Source organism: Nannospalax galili, unplaced genomic scaffold (assembly GCF_000622305.1).
Source record: "Nannospalax galili isolate Female #2095 unplaced genomic scaffold, S.galili_v1.0 scaffold784, whole genome shotgun sequence".
Taxonomy (NCBI): domain Eukaryota; kingdom Metazoa; phylum Chordata; class Mammalia; order Rodentia; family Spalacidae; genus Nannospalax; species Nannospalax galili.
The window spans coordinates 1,414,946-1,431,538 of NW_008352133.1; the positions used below are offsets into that span (position 1 = coordinate 1,414,946).

The window sequence follows — 16,593 nt, forward strand, 5'->3', positions numbered from 1 at the left end:
AGTGGACTGGCCCCTCCTACCTCCCTCAACAATCAAGATGCCCCATGGACATGCAAAAGCCAGTCCAATGAAAGCAATTCCAATTGAGGCTCCCTCAACCCAGGTGTGTCAAGTTGACACTAAAGCTATCCAGCACATAATTCAACTGGAAACCTAGAAATTTACAGCCAATTTTGAAAGAAATGTATCTTAGCTCTGGAAATTCTTATTGAATATGTCAATGCTGTTGAAATGAAATGCTTCTTCTCAGTATGTGGTTATTAAATAAATAATTTTTAAAAATGATGCCTCACATGTATCCAGTACCCGCAGAGGCCAGAAGAGGGCATCAGATCTCCCCAAACTGTGTTTATGGAAGGTTGTTAGCTGTCAGTGTGGGTGCTGGGAACTGAACTTTGGTCCTCTGCAAGAGCAACCGGTGCTCTTAACTGCTCATCTGTTTTCTCCAGCCTTGACATCTGTCACATTTTTTTTCTTATGGAAATTTCTTTTTTTTTTAACTCTTAAAAAAAACTTATTGAGAATTTCATACATGCATATAAGGTGTTTTGATCAAATCCACGCCCACTCTCCCCTCCAACACCTCCCATATTTCCCAATCACTTTTTTCTGACAACTTCGTGTACTCCTTTCTTTCTTTCTTTCTTTCTTTCTTTCTTTCTTTCTTTCTTTCTTTCTTTCATTCTTCCTTTTTTTTTCTTTTTTTTAAAAAAATGGTACCGTTTGCTACTCTAACATTACCCCTCTGGAGAGGTAAACCTACAATCTTTCAGGGATTAGCTAAGAGCTCCCAAATACTTTTGACATTTTTGGCCTTTAGAACAGAGTATATTGCTTAGAGGCCCAAGGACATTTTGACTTTTACCCAAGAAACTGGCTACTTTTCTTTGGGGCCTTTTTTACCCTGTCTAACCAATTCATACCTCCTATTCTTATCACACCATCCTCTGAAGAGGTTACCCAACTTGCTGGTAGGGAATTGGGATGCAGACTCCTCTGGCCTCTTCCATGCTGAACAGGGATGCAGGGTGAAGCAATTGGGGTATGCCTTCAGTGGGTCTGTCTAAAAGACTCCTAAATTGCATAACTCTTATCTGTAGGGATTGGAAAAAAGTCCTTGACTGGTGCCTAGGGGATGTGAAGGAGAAGGAAAGACAAAAGTAGTTAGCATTACAAGTTATAGACAGAACCAGAAAAAAGTCAGAACAGGGCAAATTTCAAATGTTCATATCAGTGTCCGTTGGGATTTCTTGATGAGAGCTTCCAAAAGCATCCCTCTATTGTGTTCCTCCTCATTTTTCTTTTGTCTTCCAAGGCTGGACTCAAGATTGATGAATTTAGGATTTTCTTTCAGGTATTTTGATAGCTGTTGGAGTGCTTAGAATCAGTGTTAGTTCCCTCTCAAAGACTTCTAGATAGGGGGAGAAAACAAATTTATCCATCATTTTAGAATAGTAGTGGGTTGTCTCCCTTAGCTACAGGTGAGCACTACAGTATTGGAGGCCAATATTTGAAGTCGTACATCTGAGCAGCACTTTCTGATTAGGAACAAAATCGTCAATGAGAAATAATTGTCTAAATAATTTTTTTATATGAACTGAAGCCTACTGTATGAGAAGTGTAATCCCATGAACTCAAAGAAACATACTGATGACTTTACTCTTTGGTTATACTTTCTTTTTGGGTGTTTAAGACCATACAGTTGGCCCAAATAAATGAATTTATTTTTATACTTAAAGTCATTTGAGGACCTGTTCCTCAGGGGTCACGTGGGCTTAGGAGGAGCCCCTGGCTCCTTTCTTTTACCAGTTCCATCTCTGTGAAGATGAGTCAAAGATCATGCATGACCATGTCCCACTTCACTTGGAAGCATGGATGAGATCTTTCCTCTGAGTTGACCCTCCTCTTTGTAGACTGGACACTGGTTCAAGTCCATCTCGTGGGGTCTCCATGTCCTCCCTGAACAAGAGGACAGGTAATTCACCACAGTTACAGGACAATTTTGAGAAATGTTCCATAGTCCCCTGGAACTTAATCAACCTTGGAGGGCAAGGGGGAAAAACTGTCCTTTAAGTCCCTCTGACCAGATTAGTATAGCCCTGAAAGTATGATTGTTAAACATCCAATAAGGTTAGTTCCACCGGTCTGGTACTTTTAATTACTATGTGCTATGTCAATAAAGCTTGTGTAAAAAACCAGATATTCTCAGATGAACCTTGACTACATATGTAGTTTGTTTCTTAAACTAGTTGACTAAACTATGACCTTAGAAATGTTAAGATTATATGTGTATTATTTTTGTCTCATCCTTTATATATCATAACAAACCTGCACAGACCTTCATCACTTGTTTAGGCTTTCTCATTTTTTCTATTTTGGAAAATAATCTCCATTCCCATATCCTTTTAACATCTTTTACAATCTCATTTTCTTTTTTATTTGTAATAATTATGAGACATAATAGCATTAACAAATAAATTTTCCATCTATTATGAGAATTCTTTTCCTGGGAATAGTAAGGAATGCTTATTTCCTTTTAATGTTCTCGTGTCAAGCCAATGTTTGATTAAAGTTTTACTAGGGAACCAGTGAATTTACTGAGCTTACTTACCAAGATAACTGAGGGGTTGCTGAGGTGTATGTATGACCTGAGAGTATGCATGCTGGAAAACCTTTACCCAGTATGGGTCATGCTTCTCTTCCTAGCCTTCCCCAGATTGTATACTTTAGCCGTCCCAAAATCTAGGAGACCATCTGTAATTAGGGCCAAATTACATACAGTTGGCTGAGAAGAGTTGGCTGGATTATCTGGTGAGGTTTCAATGACCGTACTTGGCCCTCCTTTAATGAATGAGTACAGCCGTCAATAAGCCCAGTTTTGATGATGTTTAGCAATTAGGCACAGCTGAAGTTGTGATGATGGTACTTATTCCATGCAGAAGAGACTGCTGTACAGCATCATCTTATTAAAAGGACCTGGAATTTAAAAAGATTTGGTGCTAGGATCCACATATGAGGGAGAACATATGTCGTTTGTTTTTCTGAGTCTGTGTTACTTCACTTACTATAACAGTTTCTAGATCCATCCATTCATCTGCAAATTTCCTTATTTCATCTTTCTTTACTGCTGAATAGAACTCCGTTGTGTAAATATGCCACATTTTTGTTAACCACTTGTCATCTGAGGGACACTTAGGTTGCTTCCATCTCTTAGCTATTGTGAAAAGAGTAGCAACAAACATGGCTGTACAAGTGTCTCTACAGTAGGATGAGTCCTTTGGGTATATGCCAAGGAGTGGTATAACCAGGTCATATGGTAGGTTCATTTTTAGTTTTTTAGAGATAAAGTTTTGCCAGCACCATTTGTTGAAGATGCTGTCTTTCTTCCATTGTGTATTCTTGGCACCTTTGTCAAATATCAGGTGGCTGAAATTGCATGTACTCAGATTAGAGTCTTCAGTGACATTCCATTGATCTATGTGTGTATTTTTGTGCCAGTACCATGCTGTTTTTATGACTATACTGTGTAGTATACTTTGAGATCTGGTGTAGTAATGCCCTGAGCAAACCTCTTTGTACTCAGGGTTGCTTTGGCCATCCGGGGTCTTTTGTGCTTCCGTATGAATTTAAGGGTGTTTTTTTCTAATTCTGTGAAGTATGTCATGGGAATTTTGATTGGGATTGCGTTGAATCTATATATTGCTTTTGGTAGGATGGTCATTTTCACAATATTAATTCTTCCAATCCATGAGCATGGGAGGTCCTTCCATCTCTTGGTGTCTTTCTCAATCTCTTTCTTTAATTATTTAAAATTTTCATTGTAGAGATCGTTGGTGTCTTTGGTCAGATTTATTCCAAGATATTTTAATTATTTTGCAGCAATTGCTTATTATTGGTATATAGAAAGGATACTGATTTCTCTAGATTAAATTTTTAACATGCCACTATAGTGAAAAGTATTGTAGCCAACATCATGGCTATTGATTTTTGTAGATTGATTTTATAACCTACCACTATACTGAAAGTTTTGATCAGTTCTAGGAGTTTTCTGGTAGAACTTTTGGGCTCCCTTAAGTATCATCTGCAGAAAGTGATAGTTTGACCTCTTCTTTTCCAATTCGTACTCCTTTAATTTCCTTCTCCTGTCTTATTGCTCTAGCAGGAGTTTTAAGGACTATGTTGAAAAGGATTGGAGATGGTGAACATCCTTGTCTGGTTCCTGATTTTAATGGGAATGCTTCCAGTTTTTCTCCATTTAGAATGATGTTGTCTGTGGGTTTGTTGTATTTAGCTTTAATTATGTTGAGGTATGTTCCCTCCAGTTTGATTCCCTCTAGGACTTTGATCATAAATGCATGCTGAATTTTGTCAAAATCCTTTTCTGCATCTATTGAGAAGACAATGGTTTTTGCCTTTGAGTCCATTTATGTGATTAATGACATTTATTGACTTGTGTATATTGAACCACCCCTGCATCTCTGGAATAAAGCCTACGTGATCATGGTGAATGATCTTTTTTTAAATATGTGTCTGTATATGGTTTGCAAGTATTTTGTTGAACATTTTTGCATCTATGTTCATTAAGGATATGGGTCTCTAGTTTTCTGTTTTCATTGTGTCTTTACCCTATTTGGGTATTAGAGTGATGCTGGCTTCACAAAAGGAATTTGAGCATTCTCCCTCTTTCTGTTATTTTGAATAATTTAAGTAGTATTGGTTGGAGGTCTTCTTTAAATGTCTGGTAGAATTCTGCTGTAAATCCATCTGGGCCTCAGCATTTTTTTAGTTGGGAGGCTTTGTATTACTGTTTCGATTTCCTTATATATTATCAGTCTGTTTAAACTGTTGATCTCTTCTTGGTTTAACTTTTGGTTCCCATGTTTTTAGATATCCACCCACTTCTTTTAGCTTTTCAAATTTACTAGCATATATTTTTATATGTATGCTTGTATTGAGTGCATGTAGGTAAGTGACCCTGTGTCATGCAATGCCCACGGAGGTCAGAAGAGACTGTCAGATGCCCTAGGACTGGAGTTATGGACAGTTGTTAGCTGCCATGTGGGTGCTGGGATTCAAACCTGGGTCTTCTGCAAGAACAGCTAGTGTTCTTAACTGCTGAGCCATCTCTCCAGCCCCACATGTAGGTTTTTAAAGTGTTCCCTTATAATGGTCTGGGTCTTTTGGGTGTCTGTTGTGATGTTTCCCCTTTCATCTCTGATTTGGATTTGTTCTTTCTTTTGGTTAACTGGGCTAAGGGTCTGTCTCTCTTGTTTAGCTTTTCAAAGAATCTTTGACATGTGAATTTCTTTTGTTGTTTGTGATTCTGATGTGAGAATTAAGTTGAAGCATGCTTCTGTTTGTATTATCAGGGTGCCTGGGTCCTTTCCTTATTGGTTATATAAACCTGATTGGTACAGGTTTCAGGTTCTCTCAGGTTTTATTTTGGAGGGAACTGATGACTTCACATCAGCTATTCAGGAGCACCTACAGAAACCCAAGTCAGGTTCCAGTCAGATACACTTAGGCTTCCTTCTAAGGTTTGGACCCCAATTAACCTCAGAGAAAATTTGGGAAATTCCAGGGTGGGGTAGTGATTTTGGGGGACTCAGGTGGTCTGCTGTGTTCTCAGCCCCTATACTGGAGGGAGGCCAGAACCCAGCACTCTGGTGATCTGCTGAGATCACAGCCACTACATTGATGGAGATCAGAGCCCACCCTCTCCGGCTGTCTGCTAGGAGCTCAGCCTTAGCCTACCAAAGCATCTCTCACTTTTAAGAAATCACTTTATTTGGAGGGAAAAAATTGGGTAATGGAAGCGTTTTTGATATTCAAGTACACTGAACTTGAAAAAAAAACACCATATTATACTATGTTCGTTCTTCTTTATAATCTTTTTTTAGATTTTATAAATTAAAATTTCTAAATTAGGGTTTTAGATTTGTTATTATTAAGATGCTGTTCTGGAGAGTTAATATTTTGTTTTTCTTTTGTTATATTATCTTAATATTGATGAAAGTAGAATTTACTAGAAATGAAGACGCTCGTTTTTATGGCATGGGGTAGAATTTCAGATTTAGAGAACTCTTAACTGCCCAAAATCTTAAACCTTAATAAAAGGGAAAGTCAGGTGATAGAAATCTCAGAGTGCTTTAGAAACTTTATCTAATTAAGCTTTCCACCCCCTGTGCAGTAAATACTCTGTTAGCCATACAGGTGAGATTCTAAGAATTTCTAATTAAGCTGTGTTCTTACTTCCTCACTTCCACCGAGCTCAAATTATCCCATTTGCCAAAGGAAATGTGTGCTGTGTCATTGTGCTATGACTTCCAGTGGAGTTCTCATCTAGGTTCTCAAAAAGGGGGTATTGTGGACCATTATTGTTAATCCTGTTCACAATTTTATACTATGATTTTTAAAAATTGTTTATTATTTCAGTTGAAAGCTTCATTTAGGTTTTTGTATATAAGAAACTTTCCTTCTTAATTGTATGGGTTTGTTTTTTAGTTGCTTAAATTCAGATCTTGTTTGATTTAAGCAAGTTTCTTTGAGTTCGAGTCAGGACAGAGGTGAACAAAGTGGCTATTTGAGATGGTCTAATTTTGTTTATAAATAGCCCAAATTCATGAGGTTGAGTCTGGACTCTAGGGCGAGTTGTTAAATGTTTTTTTTCCCTAATCACATGTTATGGTGATACAGATTTTATTGCATAAGGTGATTTAATTTTGATTAATCTTTTTCTTGAGACAGGATCCTGTTATGTAGCTTGAGCTGGACTAGAACTTGATATGTAGCCCAGGTTAGCTTCAAATCATGAACCTTCTGTCTCAGCTTCCTTCCTCAGTGCTATGATTAAAGGCATGCACTGCCATTAACCACTCCTTGTATTTTTAATCTATTTTTTGTTGAGTTTTTGCTTTTGAGCATTATAGAAGCATTTCTCTTTCTTTGAACAATTGTCAGAACTTAATATGTGATATAAAAATAATTTATGTGGCTGGAGAGATGGCTCAGCAGTTAAGAACACTGTTCTTGCAGAAGACCCGGGTTCGAATCCCAGAACCCAGCATCTGTAACTCCAGTTCCCCTCCTCTGTCCTCCGCAGGCATTGCATGACACGGGTGCACTCACCTACATGCAGGCAATACACACATACACATAAAATAAAAATAATAATAAAATATTTTTTAAAAAGTAATAATTTATATTATCAATTTTCGTACCAAAGAATGGAAATCCCAAATTGACTCACAGATACTCAAATTCCTTCCCTATTGATGCGGTTGTAGAAATGAAAGAGAAAAAATTATTATTAGCTTTTTTTTTCCAGAACTGATGTTGTTGGGGCTTTGCCAATTATAAAAACAATGCAAAATTGTTGCCAAAAATATTTTAAAGCTATGTGAGCACTAAGAAGAAAGTAAATATTGTGCAATCCCAGCCACAGATTGCTACATTTTAATATAACATTTTCATGGATTTTCTGGGTCAGCCAGTTTATTTTTGAGGTGTGTATCTCACCTAAAATGATTTAATAGTACTAATTGTGGTTTTTGTAGAAGGTATGTGAACTTATTTCCTAGCTGGCATCATAGCTATACCAGTAAATACCAGTAAATATTTTCACTCTTAAAACTGAGTAGTGGCTTCCCCCAAGGAATTCTAAATTTAGCTGCCATGAAGCCATTAATTTTTCTTTGTGCATTTGTGTGCTTTAGGCCAGATTGCTTGGAAAGCAATGCTATGTCTAAGTGTGGGTAGGATATATATTAACTTGTCCACTTATAGACTTTCGATGTCTGTGTCTTTTTGTAGTATATGTCAATGACACTCACTACAAAGTACTATTGTGACAACTTTTACTTACCTAGGGATAAATTGAATTAAAATTGCTTACTGTGCACTTGTGGAAATCATCTCAAGTTTGAAGAAAGTAAGTGTAGAAGTCATATTTATTACTACTTGTCTAATATTCTTAAACATTGACCTTAGCAGTTATGGTAACATTTTAGAAATATGTAAAGAGAAACAACAAATTTCCTGGTGTGTAATCGTCACCTACAAATAGCCTGAATTTAGCATATTGAATTAACTACAGAAACACCTTGTGAGCTGTGAAATGGAGTTCAGATACATAGTGAAATTTCATAGTAATGCTTGGTGTATGGGTATAAATACACATATCTCAAGATATTAACCAATAAATAAAAAGTAAATGAGACTTATTAACAATATAATTAAAATATCCTATATAAAATGTGATGTTAAAAATAATTTAATGTGAACACAGTGATATATATTTATGTGCTGAATATTAAAAAATGATATGTATACACATACTTGAACAAAAAAGGCTTGAAATTGAATTTATATCTTAACAATCTGATTTGCGGTAAAGGTAATTTCAGTATAAGTGAAAGCTTTAATCAAATTAATAAAGCATGAGAATTTCAAGTTAACTTCTCTCAGGGTTTTCAGTGTTAGTACTTTTTGACAGGTTTTTATAAAAATAATCTTCCACCTTTTGGCAAAGAGAAATGGAATCTTAATTTACAAGGATTAGCTAATGAGCCCTAAGGAGGAATTTAACTTTTACCTTGGGAGTTCTTGTGTCTTTGCTGGAGAGTCATTTGGCTATCAAGCAGTCACCAGGTATTGTTGGCTCTCTAACAGACAGACACCCAAAGCACTTTTTCTTCTGTTATGTTATTCAAACCTCTTGTTTGAATTTACGTATATAAAGAAAACATTTTATGCTTGTGGTGATTTGAATGAGAAATGCCTTGCATAGGCTCATGTATCAACACTTGGTTCCCATTTGGTGGTGCTGTTTGGGCACGTTATGGAACCTTTAGGAAGTATGGCCTTGCTGGAGGAAGCATGTTACTGGGGTGCACTTTGAAGTTTTGTGGGTGTTACTGTATCATGCCAGGTTTCATTTTGTCTCTGACCATTTTCTGGATAGTTTTTGCCATTCTGAACTTTAATATATGGCATGGCATAAAGGAATTTTCCCAATATGTCAACCTTAAATTCTGACTGAGCTTGTCTGGTAATTCTCTCAGTTAATTGGTGCCTACAGATCTTCCTTCTCCTCTTCCTTTGTGTAGGAAAGCTAACCGGGCACTAACTAGCTACCCCTTCTGGGCTCCAGTTAACAAGTCTCATCTCCTTAATGCAAATGTGCATGCATGCATGCAAACACACACACACACACACACACACACACACACACACACACACACACCACATGGGTATAAACACTTTTTTATTATCAGTTTTTCAGTCTTCTTCATTTTCCTCATTTCTGTTGCTGGTGATTTCCAGGCCATGAGGAATTGAATAATAACTTCTCTCCAAATGTTTGGAGATTTCTTGATGATACATTAGCTTAACGTTATGATCCCCCGATTAAATGTGCAAAATAAAAAACATTTTCAAATACTCTTAGCTAGCCAGTTAGTTCAGCTGGGCTTAAGTGTGGTGCTGATAAATAGAAAATATTTTCAGATACTGTTAAGGTTGTGTACAATCTATCCTTGACAGTGAAACATTCCATAGTATGTGCATCTGTTTTACTTGTGTGGGTAGCTGTCCCTGATATTTTATATAAATGCAAGTTTCATGACATACCTAACAAGATGCACACATTTTTACTTCTTTTTGTTTTATTAATCCATCTAACAAAAAATTCAGTAATTCAATAGCTCATGTTCTATTTTTCACAATTCTTTGCCTTTTTGCATTCTATTGCTTCTGGTTTGTTTTCTGCCCAGTGAACTACTATTTATGCTTTTATAACTTAATCAAAACATAATCTGTGAAGCTCCATCTGATTCCTGAATGTAACTGCTCCTTCTAAGCTCAGTGCCCTCTGTCTGCTTGTAGGAGTATCTTGTAATGGGTATTAAGTTCTTGTCATCCAATGCACTCAGGCAGCTGTGAATAGCATGGTCTCAACTGAATGGAAGGATGACGCTTTAGTGCATCATGTTGCTCCAGGCTCTAAGTTGATATGCACAGGGCATTTTGAATGGTCTTTTATCTCTTGAGTTTGGTAAAGTAACATCAGATGTATTTAGTGATTTCAGTTCCTTAATTCTTATCCACATAATCATTATAGTGGTCTCTTTTAAAACTTTATGGAGGAATGATTTGCACACCATAAAATTCATCTGCTTTAAGTGGTCAGTGATATTTTTTGTTAACTTAGAGTTTCAGTCATCAGTACAACTTAATCTTAGAATAAATTCACTATCAAAAAAGTTCCAAAATGAAATATTTTAAAATATTGATAGAAGTATCCAGAAACTTTGGTGTAGTGAATTGAACTGAATGACCTCAAAATGTATCACTGTTTTGGCTCTAAACTGTCTGAGGCATACTGTGCTTAAAGGTGGTAGGGCCAGATACTCAGTGGGGTGCTACATCCTCAAAGGCCATTGCAGGCCTGAGGGTAAGGGACACCAGCTCCCTTTGGAGCTTTCTCTGTGGCATGCTCATCTGAAGTTGAGTCTACAGTGAGATGTGATAGAGACACCGTCTGCACTTAACACGAGGACTCTTGAGAGAAGAACTTTAGCGCAAGGTCATGCCATAGTAGGAAGAGGGGCTGGAATCAGCTGTGTCCTGAGCACATACCACAGTTGCCTTTAACATTCAGTGGTTATGAACTGAATGGTTGCCTCAGGAAAGGCAAATCTTGGGAAATATGTAAGCACACTTGAAAATGAGTAATCTGAGGAGAGAAGTTTACTCTGTTGAAAAGATAAACTCTGTAGTCAGGCATTTCTTTGACTTGGTTCCATTAGGTCTGGATTGAAGCCTGGTAGGCACATTTTTATTTAGGCCGAGCAAAGCTATAGAATGGAAATGATAGGACTGTGGTTTAAAAACTGAAATATTTACCTATTGCATTGGGAGCTGCTCTTTTTTTATCATAAAATGTTAAGATCAGTCTTTATCAACATAAGTGGTCAGTCTTATTAGTTAGAATTTTAGATCAAGGGCTGGGTATGTAGGATGGTGGAAGATACCTACTTTTTAAAAATATTTAGCATTTTTATTTTATGTGTATGAGTGTATTGCCTGCATGTATGTGAGTGCACCCATGTTGTGCAATGCTGCGGAGGTCTGAAGAGGGCATCGGATTCCCCTGGAACTGGAGTTAATGATGGTTCGTAGCCGTCTTGTCGGTGCTGGGAATCGATCCCGGGTCCTCTGCAAGAGCAGTCAGTGCTCTTAACTGCTGAGCCATCTCTCCAGCTCGGAGATACTTACTTTAGATTAGGCAAAAGGCCTTAAGTTCTACTCCCAGCACTTCAAGCAAAAACAATGTTGCGGTATTTATTAACTTCTGTAACAGAAATACCATCAGGACTTGAACAAAATAAAAATGCATCTGTTTCTCAGATTAAAAGCTAGATAGGTAATCAAAGTGCTCATTGGGTCAGGTGCTTAGTGGTGCTTCGCAGTAGCTCCACTGTCATCAGGAATCCTGTCTCCTTTTGTCCTATTACCCCATCACTGTTAGCACATGGTATTCACTTTGAGGTCCAGGTGGCTAATATAGCTCCTTCCTTCAGAACGACATCATACCTACCAAGAAGAGGAAAAGATAATAGAAAAGACTGTTTTCCTTTTAAGGGCATGGGGGGGAAAAAGCTGTATGTGCCTCGTATCTTATGAATAGAAGGTAGTTATAGGCCATGCACAGTTGCAAAAGAAGTAGAAAGTAGATTTTATGAGAGGACTAAGGGTAGGGAAGAGGTCATGTGTTCTGAAACTTCAGGTGCAGTCTAATCAGGAAAGAATAATTACTGAAGGGTAGACAGCTGACAGTGTGTCAGCATCCCAGGAAGATGCTTCCATGAAAACATAGATTTGTATGTAAAGAGGAAGATAAGGGGGGCTGGAGAGGTGGCTCAGCAGTTAAGAACACTGACGATTCTTGCAGAAGACCCAGGTTCGAATCCCAGCACCCACATGACAGCTAATAACTGTCCGTAACTCCAGTTCCAGGGGATCCCACAGCCTCTTCTGTCCTCCGCAGGCATTGCAGGACACAGGCGCACTTACCTACACACAAGCATAACACTCATACACATAAAATAAAAGTAATAAAATATTTTTTAAAAGATACAGGATGTTTTTGTCCAAACTTGCTCTTACAGTTTCTCCATTTTCATCTGGAGCACATTTATTCAAATCATATATTTCTATTGAAATGATTCCCCTGTGCATTAAAGATACACCTTTGTTTTGAAGTTGGTGATATTTCAGCCCATTTGGGGGGGGGGTGTTCATGATATGGGACTGTTTGGGCTCATGTTTTCACTAGTAAGTACCTGGGAGAGCTCTGGAGTTGACCTGACTTATATATGCACATAGCACGGTTTGCTACAGAAAGTCTTTATGGCCTTTTCCAGAGTATTTCTATGAAAAAACCTATTATATCAAAATATTGTCATTTAAATTGATGTATAGTTATTCAAGATAAAGATAGAGGCTGGAGAGATGGCTCAGCAGTTTAGAACACTTGCTGCTCTTGCAGAGGACCCAGGTTCAGTTCCCAACACATGGCAGCTCATGACGTATCTGCAGCTCCAGGGACTCTGATGTCCTCTTCTGGCCCTGTGGGCACTGAGCACACAGATGGTGCATATACATACATGCAGGCAAAACACTTACCCACATAAAATAAAACTTAAATTTGTGCCTTTATGAAAGAAATTTCGATTTGTGTCAAGCTTTACAACCTCATTTGTTTCTTAAAGAACTGATAGAACCCAAGTCAGGACTTGTTTATCTATGATATCATCTTGAGTAAGCATGGACTTCTCATTTTTCTTGGCTCATAACATCTCAAGACAGTGTTTAGTAGTGGCCTGTCTCATCATTATGTGTATTTAACCCAAGACTCAAGAAGTATTTAAAAACTAAAAATGCCAACTTTTCAGACAACCTTACACATTTAATATTTTCTAACGCACTTAATATTTGCCAAAATGCTCCATTATAGCATTCCCCCCACCCCCCAAATAGCCTTTTTGATCAGAAAAGATTATTTCAGCTCTGGAGATTAGAAAGTTTAAGACATCTTGGTAGGTGGGATATTGTTACAAGTAATATATATCCTTTTCTGAGAAAGAACTTTGAGAGATGTCCATTTTACCATAAAGCCTTTATTATTTGAAGCTGTCTATGCCAACCTTCCTTTCAGAAAAGGCTAATTTTAGCCAAGTTTGCTGAAAATATTCCCAATGATGCCTCCTTTTTATGTACTCTCAACACAGTGAAATTATACGAAGTGCATAACACAAACATCTGTCTGGACAAGTGCTGAGTGCTTCTGTGACTCTTCTCTTGGGCAGGGATGGGTTCCTTCACTCTGTTGTTGCCTGTGTCCTCCTCCATCATTGAGTGTTTTGTTTTCTCATTTGCAGGTGACACGATTGGTGCTGCCTGGCATGGTAGAAAGGTGAGTCACGAGCTCACACACACATAAACACACACTGTGGAAGCATAGCTCATTATTATTTATAGGGAGAATCCTTTCTTTGAGAATTTCATTATAGTGACTAATGAACCTAGCCATGTCTTAGTACCAGGCAAGTCACATGGTAGAGCATGAGTCACTGGTAGAGGAAGCCTTTTCCACTCAACTCTTTTTATTTCCCTCTCTAGGGTTGTGGTGGTTCCTTTAGATCAGGATTAAAAAGCCAGCCTGAGTCACCATCACTAACTCAATTGCCTGCTATTCTGAGGGGGTGGATAGAGTTCCTAGGATATTCCCGGGAATGCCTTCTTAAAGCTGCAGCCACCCAGAGCCTCAGTCAGTAGAGTGTCCTGAAACAAGATGCAATCATCTGGTACTTCCATCCCTGTTGGGAGAGTGAGGACTTAGACTTGCTCTGAAGGGACCAGAAGATGCTAGGCCAACTCTTGAAGGGAAAGGCAATGTCCACTGGCCCCACCGAGGTTATATTTGGAATTAGGATGCCTTCATTTTTATTGAGAACTATGTGGTAGTGTTTCCATATTTGAGACAGCACTAAATGTAAAATTGTGATTAAACTGTTTTTCTTTGGAGACCTAAACATGGCCCAGGCCTTCCAAGAAAACCTGTTGAAAAGAGCTGAGATTGCATCTTAGACCAGTTTGATCATTTGCTAAGTTGACAGCTCCATTGCAGCACGAAGAGGGAGAAACCAAGGACCTGCCTCTGTTAAAAGACCATAACAGCCCACTTCAGACAAGGATTACAGTTCATGCTTCTTGAGGGCCTCCATATGTGGTAACTCATTCTCCTTGTGGATGAGGGAACTGAGGCTAGAAGCCCATTTGTTGATCATGTACATTGATTGATTAAGGAGCTCTCTCAGTGAAGTTTGTTGTAATTCTGTTCTATAGGCACTGGTCTGTGTATTCTAATTGCTTTATTTTAGTAAAGTTTCTTTTTGAGGTCTTCAAGCTGCCTATTGACTGACAGGGGGAAGTGCTCCTCATGGTAGAACATGGAGATAGCAATAAGCAAACCAGACTCCAGGAAAGAGCAAACTTGGGGAGGACAGAGTAGAATCCACTAAGGAGAAAATTTGGGCCACCATCATAATCTGAGTTTTGACATTTGCAAATGACATTAAAAAGAAATCCTTGGACTTGGGGTGGAAACTCAGTGCTATAGCATTTGCCTAGCAAGTGTAAGGCCTTGGATTCCATCTCTAGCACTGCAAAAACAAAACAACAGAAATTATAAACCACAGAGGAATTACAAAAGAAATTTGGGGAGCTGGAGCAGTGGTTCAACAGTTAAGAGCACTGGTTTATCTTGCAGAGGATCCAGGTTCACTTCCCAGTACCCACATGGCCGGTAACAACTGTCCATGACTCTGGTTCCAAGGATCTGATGCCCTCTTCTGACCTCCACAGGCACTGCACACACATGGTACACTTACATACATGCAGGCAAAACACTCATGCACATAAAATAAAAATAAATAAATAATTTAAAATGGTAAGTGTCTTAGTGAAACCCTGTAAAAGGACATAATGGCTGTGAGGTCATTTCATGGAGCATAAAGTATTAGATTCACAGAGCAACAAATCCAGTGCTTTGTGTTAAGTCACAGTAACCCCCAACCTCTTTTGATCAGTGGGAAAATGGAGGCTAAATGAGTTGGAGTATTATGAAACATGTAGGTTAGTACATGACACAAAGGCAAGGAGCTAGTAACTCACTGCTCTCTAGACTGCAGCCCTTGCCACAGTTACAGCCGGAACATTGACTATAAATCAGCAGTATAAAGAAAAGAATTCATCCATTCATAGAGCAGAGTTTATCTTGGAGAATTGAGAAGATGAGTTTGATTCTTGCCTTTTAAGAAATCAAGTTGAGTTTTAAGCTGAAGTTGGAAAATAAGCTGATGGAAAGCTGTCAGAAGCCATGGAAGCTGAATCCATGGGGGTATTTGTGGTGCTTGCTAAGGACTAGTGAGATATGCACGTGGATTTATGAATCAGTACTTTCTGTTAGAAGAAACATCTATGTCCACTTGAATTTTAGGAGTTATTAGGTACATTAGTCAAGGTGCACTAACTGCAGTAACAAGACTAATGCATACCTCAGTGGCTTATCATGGTGAAAACTTGTTTTTCCCTTGCATCTGTACCTAGTCCTTCAGGGACCTAAGGCTTCTTCCACTTATGGGCTCTATCAGTCTTTAAGGTCGGCTAGCAAGTGAAGGAAGAGAATGAGGATGATTTTAGGGGAGGTTTCGTAAGCCAGCCCTGGGAAGGTATACACTACTTCTGCCCACTTTCTCTTGTCCAGAATTCAGTCTGTCACAGGCTGCAACTTACTGCAAAGGAGGCTAGAGACATTAGTTGTTTGCCCAAGAGGAAAGAAAAGCACCAGGTAAACAGATTGTCTGAGAGGGGTCTTACTTACACCTTGTAAGTGGCTTCATTATAGCCTGCTCTCTACACTACCCCAAAACGGCCCATTTCTATGGTGATTTCCAAAGAATTAGTATTCCCATTGAGTAACAGCAGTGTCCTTTAGAAAGATCCTTTGTTAATGTTTTTTTTTTTTTTTTTTCTCCTCCCTTTCACTGATTCTATCTCTGATGTATGAGATTTTCCAAACCCTCTAGAACTATAGCCTAGGGCCAACCGACTGTCACTAAACAAGTATCAGTAATCAAACTAAGGTATTATTACCATGCAAGTAAAAAGTACATAATTACATTATAAAGGAAACTTGCTCTTTCTGCTTCCCTGGAATTATAAACATTGTGTACTGCTGGAGCCAGGAGGTGGTTGCCATAACAACTGTGGAAAAGCTAAAAATAGCCCCTTTCGCATTGTACTGCTTAAGGTGGAATTATGACATGTTGTGCTGTTTTAGGGCAGGTAATTCTCTTTCATATGCTAAATGTTTGCAAACTTTCTCCAACAAAGCAATATTTGTATAATATGAATATTTGGGTTGCTGGTTCTAATTGTATACCTGACCTTGTGTTCCACGATTCTTTTCTGACATAGAGCTCTATTTTGATATGTTTTTTCTGTGTTCTTGAAAGTCTATTAGAGAAC

General features: G+C 38.3%; 1 protein-coding gene across 2 annotated transcripts in view; it reads left to right on the top strand.

Annotated features, from left to right (window-relative positions):
- The window catches only part of Hsd17b12 (hydroxysteroid 17-beta dehydrogenase 12), a 162,082-nt gene that overhangs the window by 126,813 nt on the left and 18,676 nt on the right, over window positions 1–16,593 (top strand). For both annotated transcript variants that reach the window (XM_029554007.1, XM_008848933.2), the window contains one exon: window positions 13,443–13,477. In XM_029554007.1, the coding sequence (XP_029409867.1) occupies window positions 13,443–13,477 (35 nt within the window). The remainder of the gene's footprint in view (window positions 1–13,442; window positions 13,478–16,593) is intronic.